Source organism: Capsella rubella, unplaced genomic scaffold, assembly GCF_000375325.1.
Source record: "Capsella rubella cultivar Monte Gargano unplaced genomic scaffold, Caprub1_0 scaffold_7, whole genome shotgun sequence".
NCBI lineage: Eukaryota > Viridiplantae > Streptophyta > Magnoliopsida > Brassicales > Brassicaceae > Capsella > Capsella rubella.
In genome coordinates, this window is record NW_006238917.1 from 10338030 (window position 1) to 10357466 (window position 19437).

At 36.1% G+C, this 19437-nt stretch overlaps 3 protein-coding genes across 5 annotated transcripts; 1 reads left to right on the forward strand and 2 right to left on the reverse strand.

Annotated features, from left to right (window-relative positions):
* Nucleotides 1–81: 81 nt before the first annotated feature.
* LOC17878623 (membrane-associated progesterone-binding protein 4) lies at nt 82–2107 on the reverse strand. The gene is made up of 8 exons (XM_006282631.2): nt 1931–2107; nt 1610–1686; nt 1450–1521; nt 1289–1326; nt 1140–1183; nt 883–929; nt 571–745; nt 82–448 (listed from the first exon to the last, which is right to left on the reverse strand). The coding sequence occupies exons 1-8, from the start codon at nt 2042–2044 to the stop codon at nt 281–283; spliced, it is 735 nt and encodes a 244-aa protein (XP_006282693.1). The 5' UTR covers nt 2045–2107; the 3' UTR covers nt 82–280.
* Nucleotides 2108–4470: 2363 nt separating this feature from the next.
* LOC17877591 (protein TIME FOR COFFEE) lies at nt 4471–10408 on the forward strand. 3 transcript variants are annotated; one of them, XM_023779823.1, is made up of 13 exons: nt 4471–4612; nt 4710–5135; nt 5246–5412; nt 5483–5729; nt 5819–6077; nt 6181–6226; nt 6326–6424; nt 6545–6737; nt 6834–6900; nt 7012–7084; nt 7163–7489; nt 7566–9279; nt 9349–10408. In XM_023779823.1, the coding sequence occupies exons 1-13, from the start codon at nt 4486–4488 to the stop codon at nt 9798–9800; spliced, it is 4197 nt and encodes a 1398-aa protein (XP_023635591.1). In that variant the 5' UTR covers nt 4471–4485; the 3' UTR covers nt 9801–10408. The 3 variants fall into 3 exon arrangements, with proteins under 3 accessions (XP_023635591.1, XP_006283002.1, XP_023635592.1); XM_006282940.2 differs by having other exon boundaries at nt 7566–10408; XM_023779824.1 differs by lacking the exon at nt 4471–4612 and having other exon boundaries at nt 5049–5143; nt 7566–10408.
* A 2029-nt stretch (nt 10409–12437) lies between these two features.
* LOC17877837 (vacuole membrane protein KMS1) lies at nt 12438–15459 on the reverse strand. Its single transcript, XM_006283758.2, has 8 exons — nt 15081–15459; nt 14538–14749; nt 14380–14458; nt 13994–14293; nt 13725–13882; nt 13425–13541; nt 13148–13327; nt 12438–13017 (listed from the first exon to the last, which is right to left on the reverse strand). The coding sequence occupies exons 1-8, from the start codon at nt 15127–15129 to the stop codon at nt 12862–12864; spliced, it is 1251 nt and encodes a 416-aa protein (XP_006283820.1). The 5' UTR covers nt 15130–15459; the 3' UTR covers nt 12438–12861.
* Between the last annotated feature and the right edge of the window lie 3978 nt (nt 15460–19437).

Genomic DNA, 19437 nt, shown 5'->3' on the forward strand with positions numbered 1-19437 from the left:
GACACGCAATCTGTCAACGCAAAAGCAAGACGGCACGACGTGTAACCAAAATAAACGTAAAAGCAAAAACTGCACGGTGTGTAACCAAAATACCCGTAGTATATTTAGAACTTTGAAACGATCTGCCGTTTAAATTAATTACACATAAACTACTCGCAATGCATCGATACCAAAGAAAAGGACTTCTATGTGTATACAAGAGTACAATGGTACACAGAAGACTGGAAGGAACAAGCTACTGCAATTTGCAAACTTGTTAAGACAAGTCTCGTGATCACATTTAAACCCTGCAAGTCTTGGCAAGAGGCTCGCAGTCTTTATAGACCTCCAAGCCAGACTGATCAAGTTCGTCTTCCTTAAAACAAGCACAACGTTTGCTCATTGACCCCGTTATTGCTATCTCTAAAGGTCTTTGTACCAATCTCGGCACCCCAACATCACACCAAACCTGCATAAATAGGTTATGCTTTAGTATCCTTATGCTTTTAATTCCATCATAGATTCACTTTTACGTTCTTAATCTAATTCTCCACTTTAAACCAAACTAAGGGAGATAACAAGAATTCATACCTCTCCACCTTCATCTTGACTCCATCGTGAGTCGCAACTCGGTTGCTTGGCTTCCTCCGTCTTTTGTTTCTCCATAAGTTGTGCACCTCTAGAGGCTTTTGCTTCAGCTCCTTTTAGATGTTTAGTTGGATTACCTTGGCTATCGTAGTACCGCCCAACAAGCTTCCCAACAGGACTGTTGATCACAAATTATAAGCTAAAAGCCAAACCAATATGAATTATTATATAGGGTTTAAGATGAGCCGAGCATTATCCTTCTCAGTTCTTAGTACGCATCAGCTTTCTATCGTGTGAATAAAACCTATAACTTACATGTAGGTCCTGGAGTAGAAACCCCGCCAGTCAACAATGCTCTTCACCTGCGGATGTCAAACCATTTCAAACATTTAACTAAGGATAATCTGATTTATAAGATATCAAACAGTTAACAAACTACATGTTACTTCAATATATTAGAAAGTGATAAATACCAAGAAATAAGCACATCTGGGATAATGGCAAGATCAAGACTATTTTAGACATTCCATAATTTTCGTTGAAAAACTATGTGGAGCTTAAAAAAGCTTTACCTCACTGCTAGATAACCCCTGTAACGAATCTGTAAGTCCATCTCCTGCACAAGAAAGGAATCATAGCACAAAAATGAGAAATTTAAACATTTCAAAGATTACTGAAAACTCTTCATCACTCACTGAAGAATGCAGCAAACCATTTATACCTGTAAAGTTCCCAGAAACAAAAGCACGCGAAGCGTCTCTGAGAGCAAGAATTACATGAAAATACACACAACATCAGCGAGGAACATACAAGATTAACACAAATATATACAAGAACATATGAGAGAATCTTTACACGTAACATTGATCAAACAGAACAAACCTTCCAGCAAAATGGTTGTAACCTCCTCCACTACCGTAATGAGATTTTCCTTTCGTCACATCAAACACAGATCTGTGTAACATATGTAAAGATACTCTTTTAACAAAAAGTTGTTTCTTCACATATGTGTTTCGACAGCAGTAGGGAAAAAAGAGCTTACCCAAGAATCCCTAAGAGTATAGGTAACGTTTCATCAGTGCCATTATACAATGCCAACTCTTCAGCAGAGAATAACCTCTATTGATATTGAGAACATCAAGAAACAAAAAAAAAAAAAGAAAACACAAACAAACCATCAAATTCAAGACAGGACAACATAATAACACTGGTTTTCTAGTTTAGACCCATACATAACAACCATACAGACAAGGACCTTGTCTGATTCTATCTAAAATGAGAGTTTTTGATCCCCAGCTAATTTCGTCTGTATTTGGATATTTCAGAACGGGGAAGATAAGCTTTAAAGAAGAGAAGTGAGTACTTGGTTTGGGTGAAGTGGAGACTTAAGGGAAGATCTGAAGTAGAGAGCGACGAGAACAACAATCACCGTGACGCCAACAAAGGGAGATAACAGAAACCTCCTCGCCGGAATCATCGATTGGATCCGATTTGGTTTGTAATCGAAGATTCCAAAATCAAGTGAACTTTCTACACCACTTTTATAATGTGAGGACCTTTTATCTAAATAAAAAAACCTATCGGACAAAATTGCAATATTTTGAATATTTAGGTCGAAATATCAAAACTCTTTTGGAGAATGGACAGAAGAAATACATGATTCGTAAGAGGACTCATTTACTCACTGAAGGGGATTCATACAAAGAGCCACTCTTTTACATTTATAACATTATGTATCGAAGTGCAATTAGCGAACTTACAAAAGGTGAAGAAGAAATCATTAACACGCAATAAGCAATAAGGTAGTATGAGAACGCCATTAATGTATAATGTGATCTTATATGATAGTTTCATTCTTTTGGTAATCCAAAAATGTTACTCAGTGCTATACAAGTATGAGAGGCAAAGCCGGCCAGAAATAAACGCAATCCAAGCACTTGTTTGTAGCTAATTTCGGCCGATTTATTACCGTAAGTTTTAAATTGGTTGTACACCAATATATACTACAACTAAATCTTACGGTAATAAATGTGAATTTGAATTTTCCGAAATGAACAAAATGTGAATTTACGATGTATATCGAGAATTACACTTTTTGAAAAGGAAGTAGTGAATTACACTTTTTTACCAGTTTTATTACCGTTTTTCTTTCATTTCACTATGTAAGAGATCTATCAATTGTTATTGTTTCTAGTCCATAAAATCTTAGGTTTGGCTCTAATAAGAAATATAGTACATGATTTGTGGCATGATTTGGGCAAGAAATTACATATTTTTTTAATCGTCAATAATGTATGGTTAAAACTTTCCTAAGAAAAACAAAGTTGTTTTGTTTGAGCATATCTAAGAAAAATCAAGAATCACAATAGTTGTTATGTTGGTTGGATCTCGATCCATATACTCAACTTAAAGAAAAGCCCATCAGACTGTAAACCTCTCATGATCCGAGTGGACAAGCATCTTGCTTCAGCTCGGATATATGGTGTTATCTATTAGTTCAAAAGACAACCATACGTTTCACTTCGGAGAAACATATGTTCTTCCAAGGAATAATCCAAATGTCCATCTCTGAATTCTCGCCCATCGAAATAGGCGTTACGAACACAGATTCCAAAGCAAAACGTAAAATCTATAGTAAAAGCAAAAGTAATGAATTCATCATTAATGAGAAAGCGTTACCATTCACAATAAAAAAAATATTAAAACAACGAAGAAAACTATGAGAAAAAGATCGATTTTTCTTATGTAAAAGCAATATCATACACAAACAACGTACCTTTTTCTCATATTGATTTGAGTTAAACTTAATTTTTAATTCACATTTTCTTCGTGTATTTTCATTCGATTTTGACTTTTCACATAAAAATATTACCTATTATACAGACATTATAACTAACGTTATGATATTGCTGTTCTAAATACACGCATAATTAAAATAACAAATTCATAATCAGCTATATTTATTAAGTTTCTACAATAAAAATGTTTAAATTTTGACATATCTTTTTCATTACTAGCATTTTCTAGTAATTTTTTTATAAAATGATAAAAACTTGTTTTTCACTAAAAAAATTATAAGTAGATAATTAATGTGTCTATATCAAATTTGGGGTTAATGTGATTCCCATATATTGTGAGTTATTGTAGATTCATTGAGAAAATATATCAGATGTTTCTAGAATGGTGCATGTAAAATCGTTCATTGTGAATTCTACTTGTCAAAGTGAGAGTTGTCCATCCTAAGCATAGTGCAAGAAAAATCATATAAGGAAGATCTTTGTAATGAAAATATTAATTGTTCGTTGTATAATTTATACAATAATAAATTGAAAGAGGTAGAGAAGATAGAAGTAAATTAAATTATCCTCAAATAGTAATATTCTAACATAAATTATCATGGATTTAGTTTATTTATGAAGAGAATAATTAAAATACATTTATATTAGTAAAAAACATTAATTAAGAAATTTTATCCCAAATTTTATGGTTAATTTTTTTTTTAATTTGCATATGAAAGATTCATGATGAAAAAATAATTTAAATGTGAAAATCTGCCAAGTGAAAGAGTATATATATAGCCTTATTGAAAATAGATTAATGTGGAGACATCAATAAAAATATAGAAAATTTCCTATAAAGAAATATATCAATATATATCAGTGCCAGTGGTGTCGAATTATATATACAAAAAAGACAAGAAATATGGGTTAGTTTATCTGAGAAATCTCTTTTGATGAAAATTTAATAATTAAATATTTAGAGGGACTAGATTTCGCCACGCTGGAACTTCCACTAATGATGTCCGTTGGATCTTTAAGAGCAACGGTGAGGATTGCTAAAAGGTTTTTAAGAGCAGAAGATATGAGCCGTTGATCTTTTTGGTTAGTGCTTTTTATACAAAATATATATTGGAAGATAATGGGAAGCAAGTCGAGAGATAGAGAGATGGAGAAAAATAGAGAAGCTCGAAGAGTGCCCATGGCGGCCGCCGGAAATGGCTTCTCTAGACGGAGACATAGAGCCGGAAGTTTCAGAGACTCTCCAGGTTTCTTTTTATTTTCTCTTCTTCTATCTTTTTCGATTTCTTCAGATCTGAGGAGAAATTATTTTTGATTTCTGATTTTGTGTTTTTTTTGTCACAGAGGAGGATGTTCCGGTGGAGTATACGGAGACGGCGAGGTTAAGAGATCGAGGAACGAGTTCGAAGAAGGATCGAGATCGAGAACGAGAAAGGGAGAGGGAGAGTCAGAGAGATCGGTTAAATAGCCGGAGTAAAAGGAGAAGAGGAGAACGATTGGTGATGATGCAAGGTAATATAGACGACGGCGGCGGAGAAGACGAAGACGACGATACCTCCGAGGAGAGTGTAAACGATGATGAAGAATACGACGACGGCGGTGGAGCGACGAAGATGCTTCCACCAAATAATCACCATCAGAGGAAGAGTTTTCCTCAGAGTAAAGTCTTCAGATCGTCTCCTTCTCCGACGCCTTCATCTCCTATTGTAACTTCATGGAAAGCCGCCGACGAAATGATCGGTGTGTCGGTTCCTAGAAAAGCCCGGTCAGGTAGAGAGGTGGAAAAATTGCATTATCCACTTAATTTTTTTATTTTTGTTTTTATCATATCTCTGTTTGTTTGAAGCTCTCTTCTAATTGTGTGTTTTTTTTTTTTGCAGCTTGTACTAAGAGGTCGCATGAGTCTTGGACTAGCGGCGGAGGAGTTTTCGCTTCCGGTGAGAAAATTCACCGGCAAATATCAAGTCCGGCTTCTATGTTAGCTTCTCCGTCTCCACCAGCTCCTCTGTCTCCATCTTCCTCTAACGTTTTAGTCCGGAAGAAGATGGTCAGTCTCTCTCAAATTTCACTCTCTTCCTCTTTGGCTTATTTGCTCTAATTTTTTTTTTTTTTTTAAGACTCCTGGACCAAAACCGAAGCCGCTTCCACCAAAATCTCCGGTGGCGGTGCAAGACGAAATCGAGATCGAGATCGCGGAGGTTTTATACGGAATGATGAGACAACCACAAGGACCAGCTAAACAAGAAACCGCCGGGAATGATTCCGGTGAGAACAGTAAACCAACGGGGGAAGTGAAGTCGACGTCATCTCCGCCGATCTTCAACTCGCAGGTTGCTACTCCATTATCAGCAAATTCGAATATCGGTAAGTCATCTCAAGTTCTCTCCGATTCACGACGATCTCTCAGGTCTGTGACCTTCGTGCTCATTTTTTTTTTTTTAATTTGGTTTCAGCTCCTAAGAGGAAGAGGCCGCGACTAGTTAAATACGACGAGGATACTAATTACAAAACCAAAAAGTCTGAAGACGAAGTCCCTTTAAGATCCACCGGAGAGACGAAAAAATTACAACCATCGACGTCGTTAGATTTGAGCTCCGCGGCGGAGAAGAAAGAAAATGGTATCTCAAAAGAAGAAAAAGTATCACCGGAAATGGAATCTTCGTCTGGGATAAGATCCGATGGCGATGTGACAATCACGTTAAGAGTTAACCCGTAAGAATCTTCCCCCCTCCTTTTTTATCTCTTCATTTATCTCTGTAAACCTAATTCTGATTCTGATCTCTTCTTCCTTTTTTTTTTTTTAAAATTCATATAGGAGTTTGCCTACATCGGAAATGGAGAAGATAGAGTTAAATCTGATGGTGCGTGTCAAAATTCGTTTTTTTTATTGGAAATATAAATTATTATTATTTTTTTAAAAATATTAATTATTTATAATTCTGATTTTGTCACCTCTGAAGGCGCCACCGCAGAGGAGAGAGTCGTCACCGGCGAGAGATGGTGATACTGAATGTGTGGTGGTGACAGAAGCTAAACCTAAAGTCACAATTATGGAATCGGTGAGTGGGGTCTGTTTTAAAAAAAATATAATTTTGGTAATGCGACAATGGAAGATATCCATTAATGATTGACCTTTTCTCCCCTTTTTTATATATTGTGTTTGATATTTTTTTTTAAAGGAAACAAAGCCTCTCCTAGATTTTGGCTGCAAGGAAGATCTGACTTTGAATTCTCAAGATAGAAATCCCAGATCTCAAGCAGGAGGAGATGAATTTCACAAATCAGAGAGAAACTGTCAACTTAAACTCGATCTTTCTGACCCAGAGAACAAACACCATGGTCAGAAGCAGCTATCTAGTTCCGATAGAGCAGGTTAAGTTTTTTTTTTTTTTTTTCTTCAACCAAGAGTTGTTGTTACTGTGCTATTACTTTCAGCATTTTATTAAATTGGATCTCTTCTTTCTACAGCTCAAGCTAATAATTTGTCTCTGCAAATGTCAATACCAAGCTGGCCTGGAGGGATTCCTACAATGGGGTATGCTTGGCTAATTTTAGCAATAAATTAGTAACCTTTTTCTTTTTGCTACTTTGTATTGTTCCCTTGATTTAATGAAATGTTTTTTTTTTTTTTTATAACTATGATCAGATACTTGGGGGGACCTACTCATGGTGTTATGCCGACAGATGCCAACTCTTTATTACCATCCTCGACAATGCAGGTGATTGTGATTTCTTTCATTGCTATGTTCACTTGAAGTTTTTACCTTTGTTCTATTTCTGACTCTGTTTTTGTGCAGCCTCCGCATATGTTATTTAACCAACCGAGGCCAAAGAGATGTGCAACTCACTGTTATATCGCTCGGAATATCCATTATCACCAGCAATTCACCAAATTGAATCCCTTCTGGCCTCCAACAGCAGGATCACTACCTTTGTACGGGTCAAAGGCCTGCAATCTTAGTCTCATGCCTTCTGGAGAGCTACAAGGGAGTGTTCTGAGCAGAAGTTCAAACACTGTACCCGAGAAGAGCTCTCTTTCTGCACCTAACAGCTCAGATACAGCTCAAAGGAAGCAAATATTGCTCCAGCAAGCTCTGCCTGCAGGAGCCAGTAACAACATCATGGTATATTTATTGTGTTTTATTTTTCATTCCAGGTATCTTTCTCATGGTGTATTGATTGGTTTTGTTTCATTTACAGCACGGCCCGACATTTATATTCCCACTGAGCCAGCAGCCTCATGCAGCAGCTGCAATAGCTGCCGCTTCTGGAAGGCCTCCTAACGCCGGCAACGCAGTTGTTTCATCTGGTGCAGTGGCTGCTTCCGCGTCCATGAATGGTTCTCCATCAACAGCTCCAGTTGGTGCTACAGCAATGAGCTTCAGCTACCCAAATATACCGACCAATGAAACTCAGTATCTGGCTATCTTGCAGAATAATGGGTATCCATTTCCAGTCCCAGCGCATGTTGGCACACCTGCTTATAGAGGAGTTACCGGGCAGCCTATGCCATTCTTTAATGGTTCGTTCTATTCTTCTCAAGTGGTCCACACTCCACTTCATCAGCCACAACAGCAATCTGGTCAAGGGCAACAGACCCATGCTCCCAACAACCAGAACACAAATGTTTCCCCTGGTTCCTCGGCTGCACAAAAGCTTCTCCAGAACCAACAACGAAGGCCACCAGTAAATTCACAAGGATTTCCTACCCAGAAAGTTCACAGGCAGCATCCCAGAGATAACACAACTCAACATAGTGAACCTGCAGGAGAAGCGAACCCATCCACTACTGATAGTCGAGCCTCGCGTTCCAGTGTTGCATATGCCCAAAACTTTGCTTTGCCGGTGCAGCCAACTAACATGGGTTTGATGGGTACTGCAGCCTCAGGTGTCGGAGTTCTCGGTTCCTCTAACAATCATAGTGAAAGGAAACCAGAACAGCAGGTATCAAAGGTGGGTGTGGAATCTATTCAGCCTCAGCCTTACGCAATGACCTTTGCAGCGTTCAACGGAGGTATGCCAACTATGGCTCAAAATCATGCTATACTCCATGGCGTTCCAGAAACAGCAAGGCAAGAGTATCATCAAATGATGGCAGCTGCTGCTAAACATAAAATGAATACGGAAGATGGAAAATCTGGGTCTAATGCTTCTGCTAATGCCACAGAGGAATGGAAGACAACAGGGGCAAATGGTAAATCAACAACTGCAGGTGTTGGGAAGTCTATTGCTTTCTCTGGCAAACAAGATCCGGCTGATGCATCTGCTTCTGCGGTAACAGGTGCGGGTATTATTGATAGCTCAGCTCGGTTGCTCAACCTTGGCTCTGCTCAGCCTTGGAGTTCCAATCCTGCACCGACCTCTCACCAGCAGCAACACATGCAGAGGAATCAACCTCAGCAGCAGCAATATAGCAATTATCTCCAGATGCAACAACAGTACGCAGTTGCTGCTGCTAGAGGCAAAGGGCCAGTGATGAGTAACGGGAGTGGTTTCCCCGATCATTATATTGCCACCGCGCCTTCAATGGGATCCAATAACCCTCATGCTAGTTCAGGATTTCCTCAGAATCTTGTCCAGTCCGGTGGTAGTGGCAGTCCGGCTCAGTCTCCTCAGTGGAAGAACAATTCACCCAGAGCAAACTCCATGACCCAAGCTCAGCCTCCTTCCATGATGTCACCATCTGCTTCATCATCACTTAAAAACATACAGCAGAAACAGCAAGGTCGACCTCACCAGTCACATATATCTTTTGCAGCAAACTCTAAATTTCCGCCTTCTTATTCACCAACGCAGCAAGGAGTGGGTAGTGCTAACCAGGTTCCATCACCCACTACGTCTTCTATCTCCAAAAACGCCGGAGCAATCCCAAGAACAATCGCCCCATCCTCAACAGCGAACAAAACTGGACATGGTCAAGCTTCCTCCTCTTCTCTGTCTTCATCTCAGCCATCAAAGAACTCACAGTCGGCATTATCTACAGGTGGAAGGAACAATGGTCAATCTATTCTCGGAAATCCTCATGTTACTGCCACCACCTCAAACCCTACATCTAAGTCTCAACAACAACAACACCTGCAACAAGCTCAGCTTTACTTCTCAAGCCCATATATGCAAGCTCAACATCATCAGCAGCAGCAACAACATTTGAATCTCTCTAGCTATTACGTCCAAAGACATCAGCAGCAGCAGCAACAACAAGCAGGATCATCAGCTGCTGCAACATCTGCTACTCTCTCCAGCTGCACCACTGTCACTTCAGATTCAGCGAAAGCCATTAATACAAAAGGTGGAGGGAACAACAACAACTTGCAGAATACACAGACTGTAGAGAAGACGCATCATCATCAGCAGCAGCTAGGTCCTCCAGGATTTCCATACGTCCACCCTGGTCAAGTGAAACCTGGAGATCAGAAGCAACAAGCGGGTGAGTGAAAATGAAAACCCATTCGATGGTTGCTTTGGGAGTTCTTCTCACGCTTGTTGATTCCTCTGAAGCAATGCTCTGAGGAACGGTAGAATTTGGACAGTGTGAGAGGTCCTAAGAAACTGGCGGATCAGAAGAGGAAAGAAACACTCCCACACTCACTAACCAGTGAGAGACCATTACAGGGATGGTCTTGGTGGTTTTAAGAACTGTCTCCAACTAAGTTAGTGTTATATTCTGACAACAATCGTCAAACTAGTAGAGGGAATAGATCATTCAAGGTTAAATTAGCTTTAAGAATTTTATTCATTTCTTATTGGGAGTAGGGTTGTTTATGATTGAATTAAAAGAAAGGGTAGCCTAAAGGAAAATGCGGAAGGTGTTGCTCTTTGGTATGTAGCTTTAGACTTTGATTCTATCGAGTAGAAAAAGAAAAAGGAACCAATTTTGTGTCAAGAAAGATGATGGAGAAGTAAAAATGCATGTGTGTATCTGTTGTATGTACATGTGGTTTGGCTAGGAAGTAAATATATATATAGGGATGTATTTATATGTTTTTGGCTGATCGTGAAACTCAAAAAAAAAAAGAATGCTTATTTTGTGCTTTTGTCAATGACACAAGTGGTGTGATTCTTCTTTTATACCTTCACGTGTGGTTCACTGTGCAGTACGTACGACTGTACACAAAACTAAAGATTCCCCAAAAAGAAATAGAGAAAAAAGGATCTCTCCTGTTCTTATTTTTTTGGTCAGTTAGAGAATAAAAAAAATAGATTAAGTAGTAACCAAGAAAACGACTACTTATCTAATACATATAGATTTAGTGAAGACATCATTAAAGAAGCGTTCAGAAGACCCAAGGCTTGACCATCTTCTAGCCATCGAGTGTCCCAATAGAGGAGCTTTTCTCATTGTGCCATCAGTGACCTCGGATCACATATATACCCCTCTTGGCTTCATGGTGTTGTTTGTACCAATGAGAAAGTTTCTTCTTACACGAAAGGTTGTTCTTGTTTGCTTGTTGTCCTCCTCTTACGCGCACAAACTTGCCAAATTTACCAACAAGCTTTGTTATGTTTTGGTGGCACATGCAAATTCTCATTTTCTCTTCTTTTTCCTTTTATAAGGTATTGATTTTACAAAAATATATATATTGGAAATATTATATGTTTGGGTTAAACCTTTCTTATATTTTGATAAATTAATTGAGTAAATAAGAACATCTGGTCTTATTATACACATTTTTGTCGACCATTTTTGATTGGTCTAATTTTGATACCATGTTTTCTAAAAGATCGACCGCTATGGGACCAAGCATGTACGGAGTTCCTTTTCTTTACTGTTTTTATTCGCCAAAATAAATTATGGATTAGTGAAAATATTTTTATTATACCTTTTGTTCAAAAAAATTAATTAGACGTCTCTAACAAATTTTTTTTTAAAAACAGCTTAAATTATAGTGTTTTGTTTAGTTCAAACAATTATGTTAAGGTGCATAATGCTATTTTCTTTTTCCTTTGTAAGGTAATAATATTTTGGGAAATAGTTGAAATACCCCAAAACTCTGAACTAAAAGGAACTTTGGTGTCTGGAGAACAACATTTGTATTATGCAAAGTGTGAACAAGAAGGTAAAATAGGAACAGCCAAAATGTTTTGGATCAGTAGAGAGAGTGTAATGTAATGACTCATTGGATGATGAGTGGGAGTACTAGTACTAATAGTAGTAGGGACCAATCCTTTTTTGGCAATGTGACAACTTCAAATCGCAATTATAGTTTAGTGACATTTTGGGACATTACTGTGCCGACACGTTTAACGTCCATATATACTAATCTAGAGTCCACTGCACTACTTCAAGTTTGTATCCAATCAAAAACTGATTTGCTGTTTTTCACTAAACGCCTTTGGATTACTTGCTAATATGTTATTTTCCATTAGCTTTGTTTGTCTCTTCTAAAGATTCTCTAGTCTTAAAAGTTCATACCAAGTTACCAACCCGACCCAAACGGCACTCTTAGAATAACATTATTGATAGTATCTTAGCAAAATTTTAGGCTAAGATATATGAAGATATAAGATCTTATTCGCTACGGCAACGCAAAGAAGAGCCACCACATACAACTTTTAAAAAAGTTTGGAGGACCCAAATGAATACAACCAAAAGATATGGGGCTTACTTTTGGGGTAAGAAACAATTTTAAGGGTCCAATTGATAATGCAAAAAGAAGCCGCAGGTGGTGGTCTACTATGAAAACTCCATGGCCCCAAACTTATGAAACCTTCCCCCACTAATAATTAATAAATCTACAAAATCTCTAACTTTTTTTTTCCTTTCTTTTGAGCTAAATCTATAGCCCCCCGACAACATATAATGTCAATAGCAAAGTCTACAGTATTGTATTAAAAATATAAGATTTGGCTATTTCCCATTCATGCCACTTCAAAATAAAGTATTTAGAAACTGATCATGCTTGTTACATACGTTTGTTTTGATACATAGTGGCATAGGCCAATAAATGGGTAAACCTTAGAAGAAGTTAGAAGCTATGATCTAAATTATAATTCCAATTAGTCACAAACTCTATTCTTTCATGTTCTCGTAAAAGTGACATTGATTAGTGGTAATGAAAATGGACAGTGAAAAGTAAAAAAAATATATATATAAATAGTAAAATAATGGAAGTTTATCATAGGCCATAAAAGCTTACACTAGTTTCAATCTAACATAAACAGAAGTAAATTAGCAATCAATGCTTTTTTTTTTTTCTTCCTTTTTTTGGTATCAGTTCCTTCTTCTTCCCCCACATAAACTTTCTCAATGGAATCACAGGAACAAAATAAACCTCCTGCAATCTCATAATCCCAATTCCTCCTAACTTTTTCCATTTTTCTTTTTTGTTTCCTATACACAACAGTACCACCAGAACAATGTGTCAAGATGAGAAGAAAAGCTCCCATTTTTTTTGGTTCGTCTTTCGTCTCAAAACCTGGATAGTGTCTGTATTGATGTTGGAGCAATATGGAAGAAAGATTGTGTGGGGAGGGGTTTGACTTAGAGCTATTTTAATCAATCTGAATGAGTCAAAACAGCCATTTCTTTCTCTTGCTTCTTCTTCAAGTGTCTTTGCGCAGTTGCTGTCACAATCTTGACGAAGAAGTTGAGGAGCATGAGCCACACTATCCCGTTCCAGATCGATGCAAACGAAAAATCCCATTTGTTCACCTACCCAAGACAAAAGAAGAACTCAAAATTCAAAACTGAACTTTTGTGAAAGATGCTAATGAAACTTTCATAGTTAAGGAATGGAAAAGGAGTTAAGAGTTAAGAAACGGGGTAGCCAAAGGTTGTTTACCTTGATGTGAGATGGAACAGGGGATGGTGCATCAATGTACTTTTCTTTCATGGCGTGGAGTTTGGCTGTGAGTCCAGGCAACATCGAAGCCAAACCCGGGACATGGCTTAGTATCCATATCAGCTCGTTCTCCATCCAGTCGAGCAGTTGGTTATTACAAACGCAAATGATAAATATTGTCTTCATTAAGAAAGGAAAAACACAGAAGAATGAAAGTTAAAAACTGAAAACCATTTGGGTGTTGAATATTGAACCTATGAAAAAAGAGGTTCCGCACCTGTATGTGAGTTTTGATGATCGCCTTTCCGATTAAAGTCGCCAGAAAGAATTCCCAAAACGGAATTCCAAATTGTCCACACATTATTCCAGCAAGGTCAAACAAAGGATTTGGAACCTGCACTCAAATAAAAGTGGTGAGTATTGGTAAATCCTAATGCAAAGTATTGACCAAGATGCCAATACATAAGGTCCTGATCATTGATTACTAGAGAGCAAAAGATGGTACATGACACGGTAAATACAGTCATAATTAATTGTTACTGCAGGAGGTAAGGTAAGTTGGACAATGTATACTAACCGAAGCTAGAACCAAGACGGTAAAGAAATTCAAGTGTTGCGAATGGGTTAATAACCAACGCTTAATCCGGTTCAGGTAAGTCGCCATAAATCCGCTATCCTCAGATGAAGAACCATCTAACTCTTCCATTCCATCCACAGTGCTCCCAGAAATACTAGCTGGAAAAATTTAGAAAGTAAAAACACAATAAACAACCAAAATCTAAGCACACGCATTGTCGACTATCCAGTCTAGTTTTCCATAATCAAAGAGAGAAGCAATCTACGAACCTGCCCTCGAGATGAAATATGGAGGAAGCTCCCCAAGAGCGGTCCCAATACCCCATAAAATCGCCTCCAATTGGACTTGCGGCAATATGCTGGTAAGGGGCACACGCGATCCAGCAGCTGATATCATCAACGGGGGACCAAATTCTGAACAAGACTTATCAAGCCACGATGGTACCCTTTTCAACTGTATTGTATCATATGGTGCAGATTTTAAATCAACCCGGCCACAAAGCGTTGCTTTTATAGTGAACAATGCAATGTGCGGACCCAAATAGAGAACAAAAGTGTGGAGACCAGATCCTATAGAGGAAATGAAAAACAATAAGAACAAAATAAGTTGCTTCAAAACGCGTAAAACAAACATTACGTTCGATTGTGTGACTAACCAAGACCAATAGAAGATGCAACACCAAGTGCTATCCACCATAAGCCATATCGGATATACTCTAATACTTCTTCAACATGCTGTAACCAAAAACACACAAATGTTGGATGCCAAAATACAATCCGGGAAAGTCTAGATTAAAACGAAGAAGAACTTTACCTTTCCGTGAGGTCCATCAACAGTCACAAGCAAACAACCAGATCCCACTAACAAAGTGGTTATAAGTATGAACCAACCTCCATGAGCCAATAGATATGACACCGATCGCTTGATGTACTGAACAGTAGCCTCAACAAACAACTTCAATGTATTCAAAGGTTGTGTCGTCAATGTTAGATTCTCTACTTCCTTCTCATGCTTCTCACGTAGAGCTGCAAGTTTTACCACAGACAAAAATGAGTCTCAGATTGTCTGAAATCTACAATTCAGAGCAAAGGCTAAGCTTAGAAAGATTCATGACTAATCCAATATCACCACTAATCTAAAAAGGTTAAATCTAATCGATACACATCACCCAATACTCAAAATCCTTATTGATTCCACACCAAACAAATCAAAAAGCCATGAACCAGATCTCGAAACTATAACCAAACCTTCTAGTTCCAAATTCTCTTCCCTGATCCGGAACGAATTGGGTAAAAATCTAATGAACAGATAATCAAAAGGTCAAAAATCGAAAACCTAAAAAAGGAAGAAACTTGCCTGAGACAGCAACATCAGAAGAAGAACTTGCAACCGCAGCGGATCCCATGTCTGTATGTTGTGTAACCTAGTTGCGTCACCCAACTAACAATAACTATATCTCAAACGGAATAAAAAAGGGATTTTTAACATAGATTCCAATGTCTTGAAGGATTTCAGAACATGGGTTCGGTCGAATTGAAGATGGGTAATAAAGAGAAATAGATTGCTTGGAGAAAGAAAAAAAAAAAAAAAAAAACAATTTTTCGACTTTTGTTTATAAATGTTTTGGCTTTTTTTTTTTCTTTTTTTCTAACGTGACGTGTGGGCTTTGGTTGAGATGATGAGTAAACCAACAAAACACAGAGATGAGAGATCTGGTCTTTGTAGAAGACAGAGAGATATGGAGGAATCAGAGATTTGATAGGAGACGCAATTGGAAAAGTTACCAACCCATAATTCAGAAAAGCCTCTGCTTTACGTAGAGTCTTTGGTTAGGAGTTAGGAGGTCATTGGACTTAAAGCCCATTTCAGTCTTCACAATAGTAAAACAGAGACAATGAGTTTTAATGGGCCTGAGTCAGGCCGGGTTCAAATTCAATAAAAAAAAAAAAAATAGAAGACCATTTAGTTCAATAGCTATTTATTTTTATTTTTATTTTTGGTTTTGATTTAGAAATGCATTACCAAAAAGGGATGATAGAGAGACTTTCAAAGTCAAAAAAATGATAGATTACTTTCCAAATGTTCAAAAGAGAAAAAAAATCCAAAGTTGGAATGTAATAATCTTATTATAGGTGGAAACAAATTTAATACATAAAAATGTATTTATAAAGCTCCTCTCATTATCACTTTGAGTTCTCATCTTCATCCTCACTCTCAAATAACATTTCAAACAAAAAAAAAGACTTCGAATCTCCAACATGGATAATCAATCCCAAACTCCATCCCAGCCTGAACGACAACGATCTGTGGTATATTTCAATCTATGCTATACAAAAATTCTTACCCATTGATACTTTCATTTCTTATCATTATTATTTGTGTTGATTTGTGAAGAATGTGCATTGGATGTAAGTTTTATATTTGATCTAAGATAGTATAGTTAATCAAAATTTTAACCAACTGAATGAAGAAAATATACAGATTTTGTTTTAACTTTGCCTCGCAAAATTTGAATGAGAAATCTTCATTGTTTGCGCTCGCAAACAAGTATATTACAATATTTTTTTCTTTGTATTATTATTGAATCTAGGTTTTTTGTCTTTTTAAATAGTGTGGTTCATAAAAAAAAATTACCTTTTAAAAAATATAGAGATTTAGTTTGAATTTTCACGCATAAATTTGAATGAAATACATGATTGATTGCGCGGGAAAGCAATCAAATCTACGTTTGTTTTCACTAAAACAATATGATTTGAGCTTTCACGATATGCTTGATCATCTTCATCAAATGTTTTGTGCACTTCTTCTTTCTTCTGTTTTCAAATTTAGCTTTTTGTTTGGTCTTATAATGAATATACATTTTTTGTTTGACTTTCTTTCTTAAATTTTGAGTGAAATATTTTTTTTTTTTACACACAAAAGCAACATGATGTATCATTTAACTAATGGAGGCATAGCTAGAACTAATGATACATGAAAAAGGCTAACATTGTTCAATTTGATTTTAACGAGTAGGTTCTTGCTCTCCCTGCTGCTAGTCAGCGTCGTCCAATGCTACGGAGAAATGGTTCTGTAAGTTTTAACGTATTGCACTTTTTATTTCTCAAACTTAAATGTAGTTTAATATTGTTTCAGAATTTATTTGTATCACATTATATCATACTAATATGATAGAAAGAAGGGAAACAGTGGTTGAAATTATGAAAATTAAGGTATTCCTAAAAATTGTAGAAAGTATAAAAATATTATTCACACACACATATATACCTTAGAAATTGTTTTGCGAGTTCACTGAAAGGTTAGTGTATAAAGGTAAATAACAATGATACAAATTTATTACAGGGACGTCGGGTCTTTCCAAACCAACAAATTTTTACCATTGAGGTGCGTTACAAAATCAAATATTTTATTTATAGCATATGAGCATTTGTTTAGCTTACCAATATTCTGTATAGTTATGATAAATATCAAATTATTTACCAACAACTAATTGATCTAAAAGTGATCATACTGTAAGATATATTAAGATTAATGTTAAGAAATATTTTTGAGTTTATTGAAAATGTCCAAGATAACAACAATGATACCAATTTTATCACAGGAACATTCGGCCTTTCCAATCCCACCAGTTGTGACCGTTGAGGTGCGTTATTGAATCTTAAAATTGTATGTTTTGACCTATATTTTTTTTTTTTTGTAAACGCACCTCTATGACCTATATTATATACTATTTATGCAAGAGCACACACATTATTCGATATTCTATTTTTTGAGAATATTGTTTTCACATATTTATATTCATAGAGGTGCGTTTATAGACGAAAATAGTTTTTTTTTTTTAACATCAAAAAGACTTGGATTAACTCACGAGAGCCAACTCAAGGGATAGTTGTTTACATATTTGACTAGTTGCGGACTGGAACGAACGACAAAAATAGTTTTCTAACGCATTTATACTAAAAAATTAATTAACTGTAGGTTTATTTTTTGTGAAGAAGATAAAATTTGTACCATGCATAAATATGAAACATGTACATGCATGAATGTGAAACTTGTACATACTTTAATTCAAGTATAATTTTCTTTGCTTTACAGGTCAATGATGATGACAACAATAACGTAATTGAAGTTACTAATGTGGGAAATGACAACAATGCAACTAAAGTTACCAATGTGGGAAATGATAACAACGAAATTGAAGAAGTTACTACTATCAACGACGACACCGGTAAGAACAGTTAGACTTTTAATATATTTGTGATTCTATTAGACTTTTCATAGTAATCTTATTACAAGTATTTTGAGAAAAGTAGAAAATAAATTTGTGATTCTATATTGCAAAATTTCAGTTGCTACCAAAGCCATCAAAGATGATGATGATGCTGATGACATTTCTGAGGACTCGAAGAACTAAGTAACATTTTGGCATAAGTTAAGATGCCATGTTTTATCGATCTATGATTTCATCATGGTTTGCTTAAACTTCTCTTTTATTTCTTTCATATTCTAAATAATAATGATCAAACTATTGGGTCTGTAAGGATAATATCTATTTGTTCAGAATTAGCTCTTTGAGCTTAATATATTTGCTATTGAGGATTATTTTCATTACATATATATGCTTTTATTTGCATGATGATAGAGTAATCATTCTTTTTGTTGGGTCAGAAATAGAGTAATCTTAAGAATGATATGACAATATATATTATGTTTATATGGTGAGTGATCTTAATTGTGACTTGATTCAAATTAGTGAACTTGATCCTTTAGTTTAGGGTATTCATTAGATTCAGAGAGCCAAAGTTGAACGTTGAGTGTGAGTTTTGGTACATCGGCTAATGATGTCTCTTTCACTGACATCTATATATGTTTTTAAAGTTACAAATCATATATATATATAGGTGGTTTTATAGAGTTTTTTACTGACTAATGCTCATATTAAGATAGTGGTCTTTGTTAAAAATCATATTATGATAAGTCACCTAGTTAATAATTAAACTCATGAGTTTAATTATAGCTAACAAGTCTCTCCTAGTTAACATTTAAACTCATGATTAATTTGCTTTATAAATAAATGTTCGACCAAAAGGAACTGTTTCGTGACAGTATACAGAAAACAAAAAAAATCTAGGTCGAAAAGTCTTTGTTTATTGATTAAGATGTTGATAACAATTACAAGAACAAAGGCACCACTAATCAACTATGAAACCTAATCATGTTCTTGAGTTGGTTGCGGCGGTCTTAGAGGTTTAGCTAAGTTGGTAGTACTACTAGCTCTCAGTTCTGGTGTCTCTTTTCCCCCTTGAGGGATCATCTATTGATAAAGAGTATAACTTAACCCTAATTACAATTGTCCATGTGTTTAACAACTGTGAAACGTTGATAGGTCGATGAATTATTTTTACCCAACAATAAACAAAAAAAAATATTGCATGTATTGTACTTAAACATCATCCAATTAAAATTAAATAACATGTTTTTTTTCAAATTTAAGGCTTGATTTGGAATTTAGTTAGTGTCGATTGTCGAATTTTTCTATACAATACCTTTTTGAAACCTCACACACATAAATTCTACTTTTTCGAATTGAATTCATACCAAATCTAAGATCGATTATTTCAAAGAAAACTCTCATATCAGTTAGGAAAATCAAAGTTTTTAAAATTACTTTTCAAAACATATTTTAACCGGAAAAAAAAAAGATTTAAAACAA

Bases quoted from the DNA above. Each gene is read 5' to 3' on its own strand.
- LOC17877591 (XM_006282940.2), top strand. From the start codon at position 4,486: ATGGGAAGCAAGTCGAGAGATAGAGAGATGGAGAAAAATAGAGAAGCT. The intron at 6,227-6,325 runs GTGCGTGTCAAA...TCACCTCTGAAG, and splicing joins AGATAGAGTTAAATCTGATG to GCGCCACCGCAGAGGAGAGA. The intron at 6,738-6,833 runs GTTAAGTTTTTT...TTCTTTCTACAG, and splicing joins ATCTAGTTCCGATAGAGCAG to CTCAAGCTAATAATTTGTCT.
- LOC17877837 (XM_006283758.2), bottom strand. From the start codon at position 15,129: ATGGGATCCGCTGCGGTTGCAAGTTCTTCTTCTGATGTTGCTGTCTCA. The intron at 13,328-13,424 runs GTGCGGAACCTC...TTCTTAATGAAG, and splicing joins TCATCAAAACTCACATACAG to ACAATATTTATCATTTGCGT. The intron at 13,018-13,147 runs GTAAACAACCTT...TGTCTTGGGTAG, and splicing joins CTGTTCCATCTCACATCAAG to GTGAACAAATGGGATTTTTC.
- LOC17878623 (XM_006282631.2), bottom strand. From the start codon at position 2,044: ATGATTCCGGCGAGGAGGTTTCTGTTATCTCCCTTTGTTGGCGTCACG. The intron at 1,327-1,449 runs GTTTGTTCTGTT...TCTTGCTCTCAG, and splicing joins TACAACCATTTTGCTGGAAG to AGACGCTTCGCGTGCTTTTG. The intron at 746-882 runs GTAAGTTATAGG...TGTGATCAACAG, and splicing joins TTCTACTCCAGGACCTACAT to TCCTGTTGGGAAGCTTGTTG.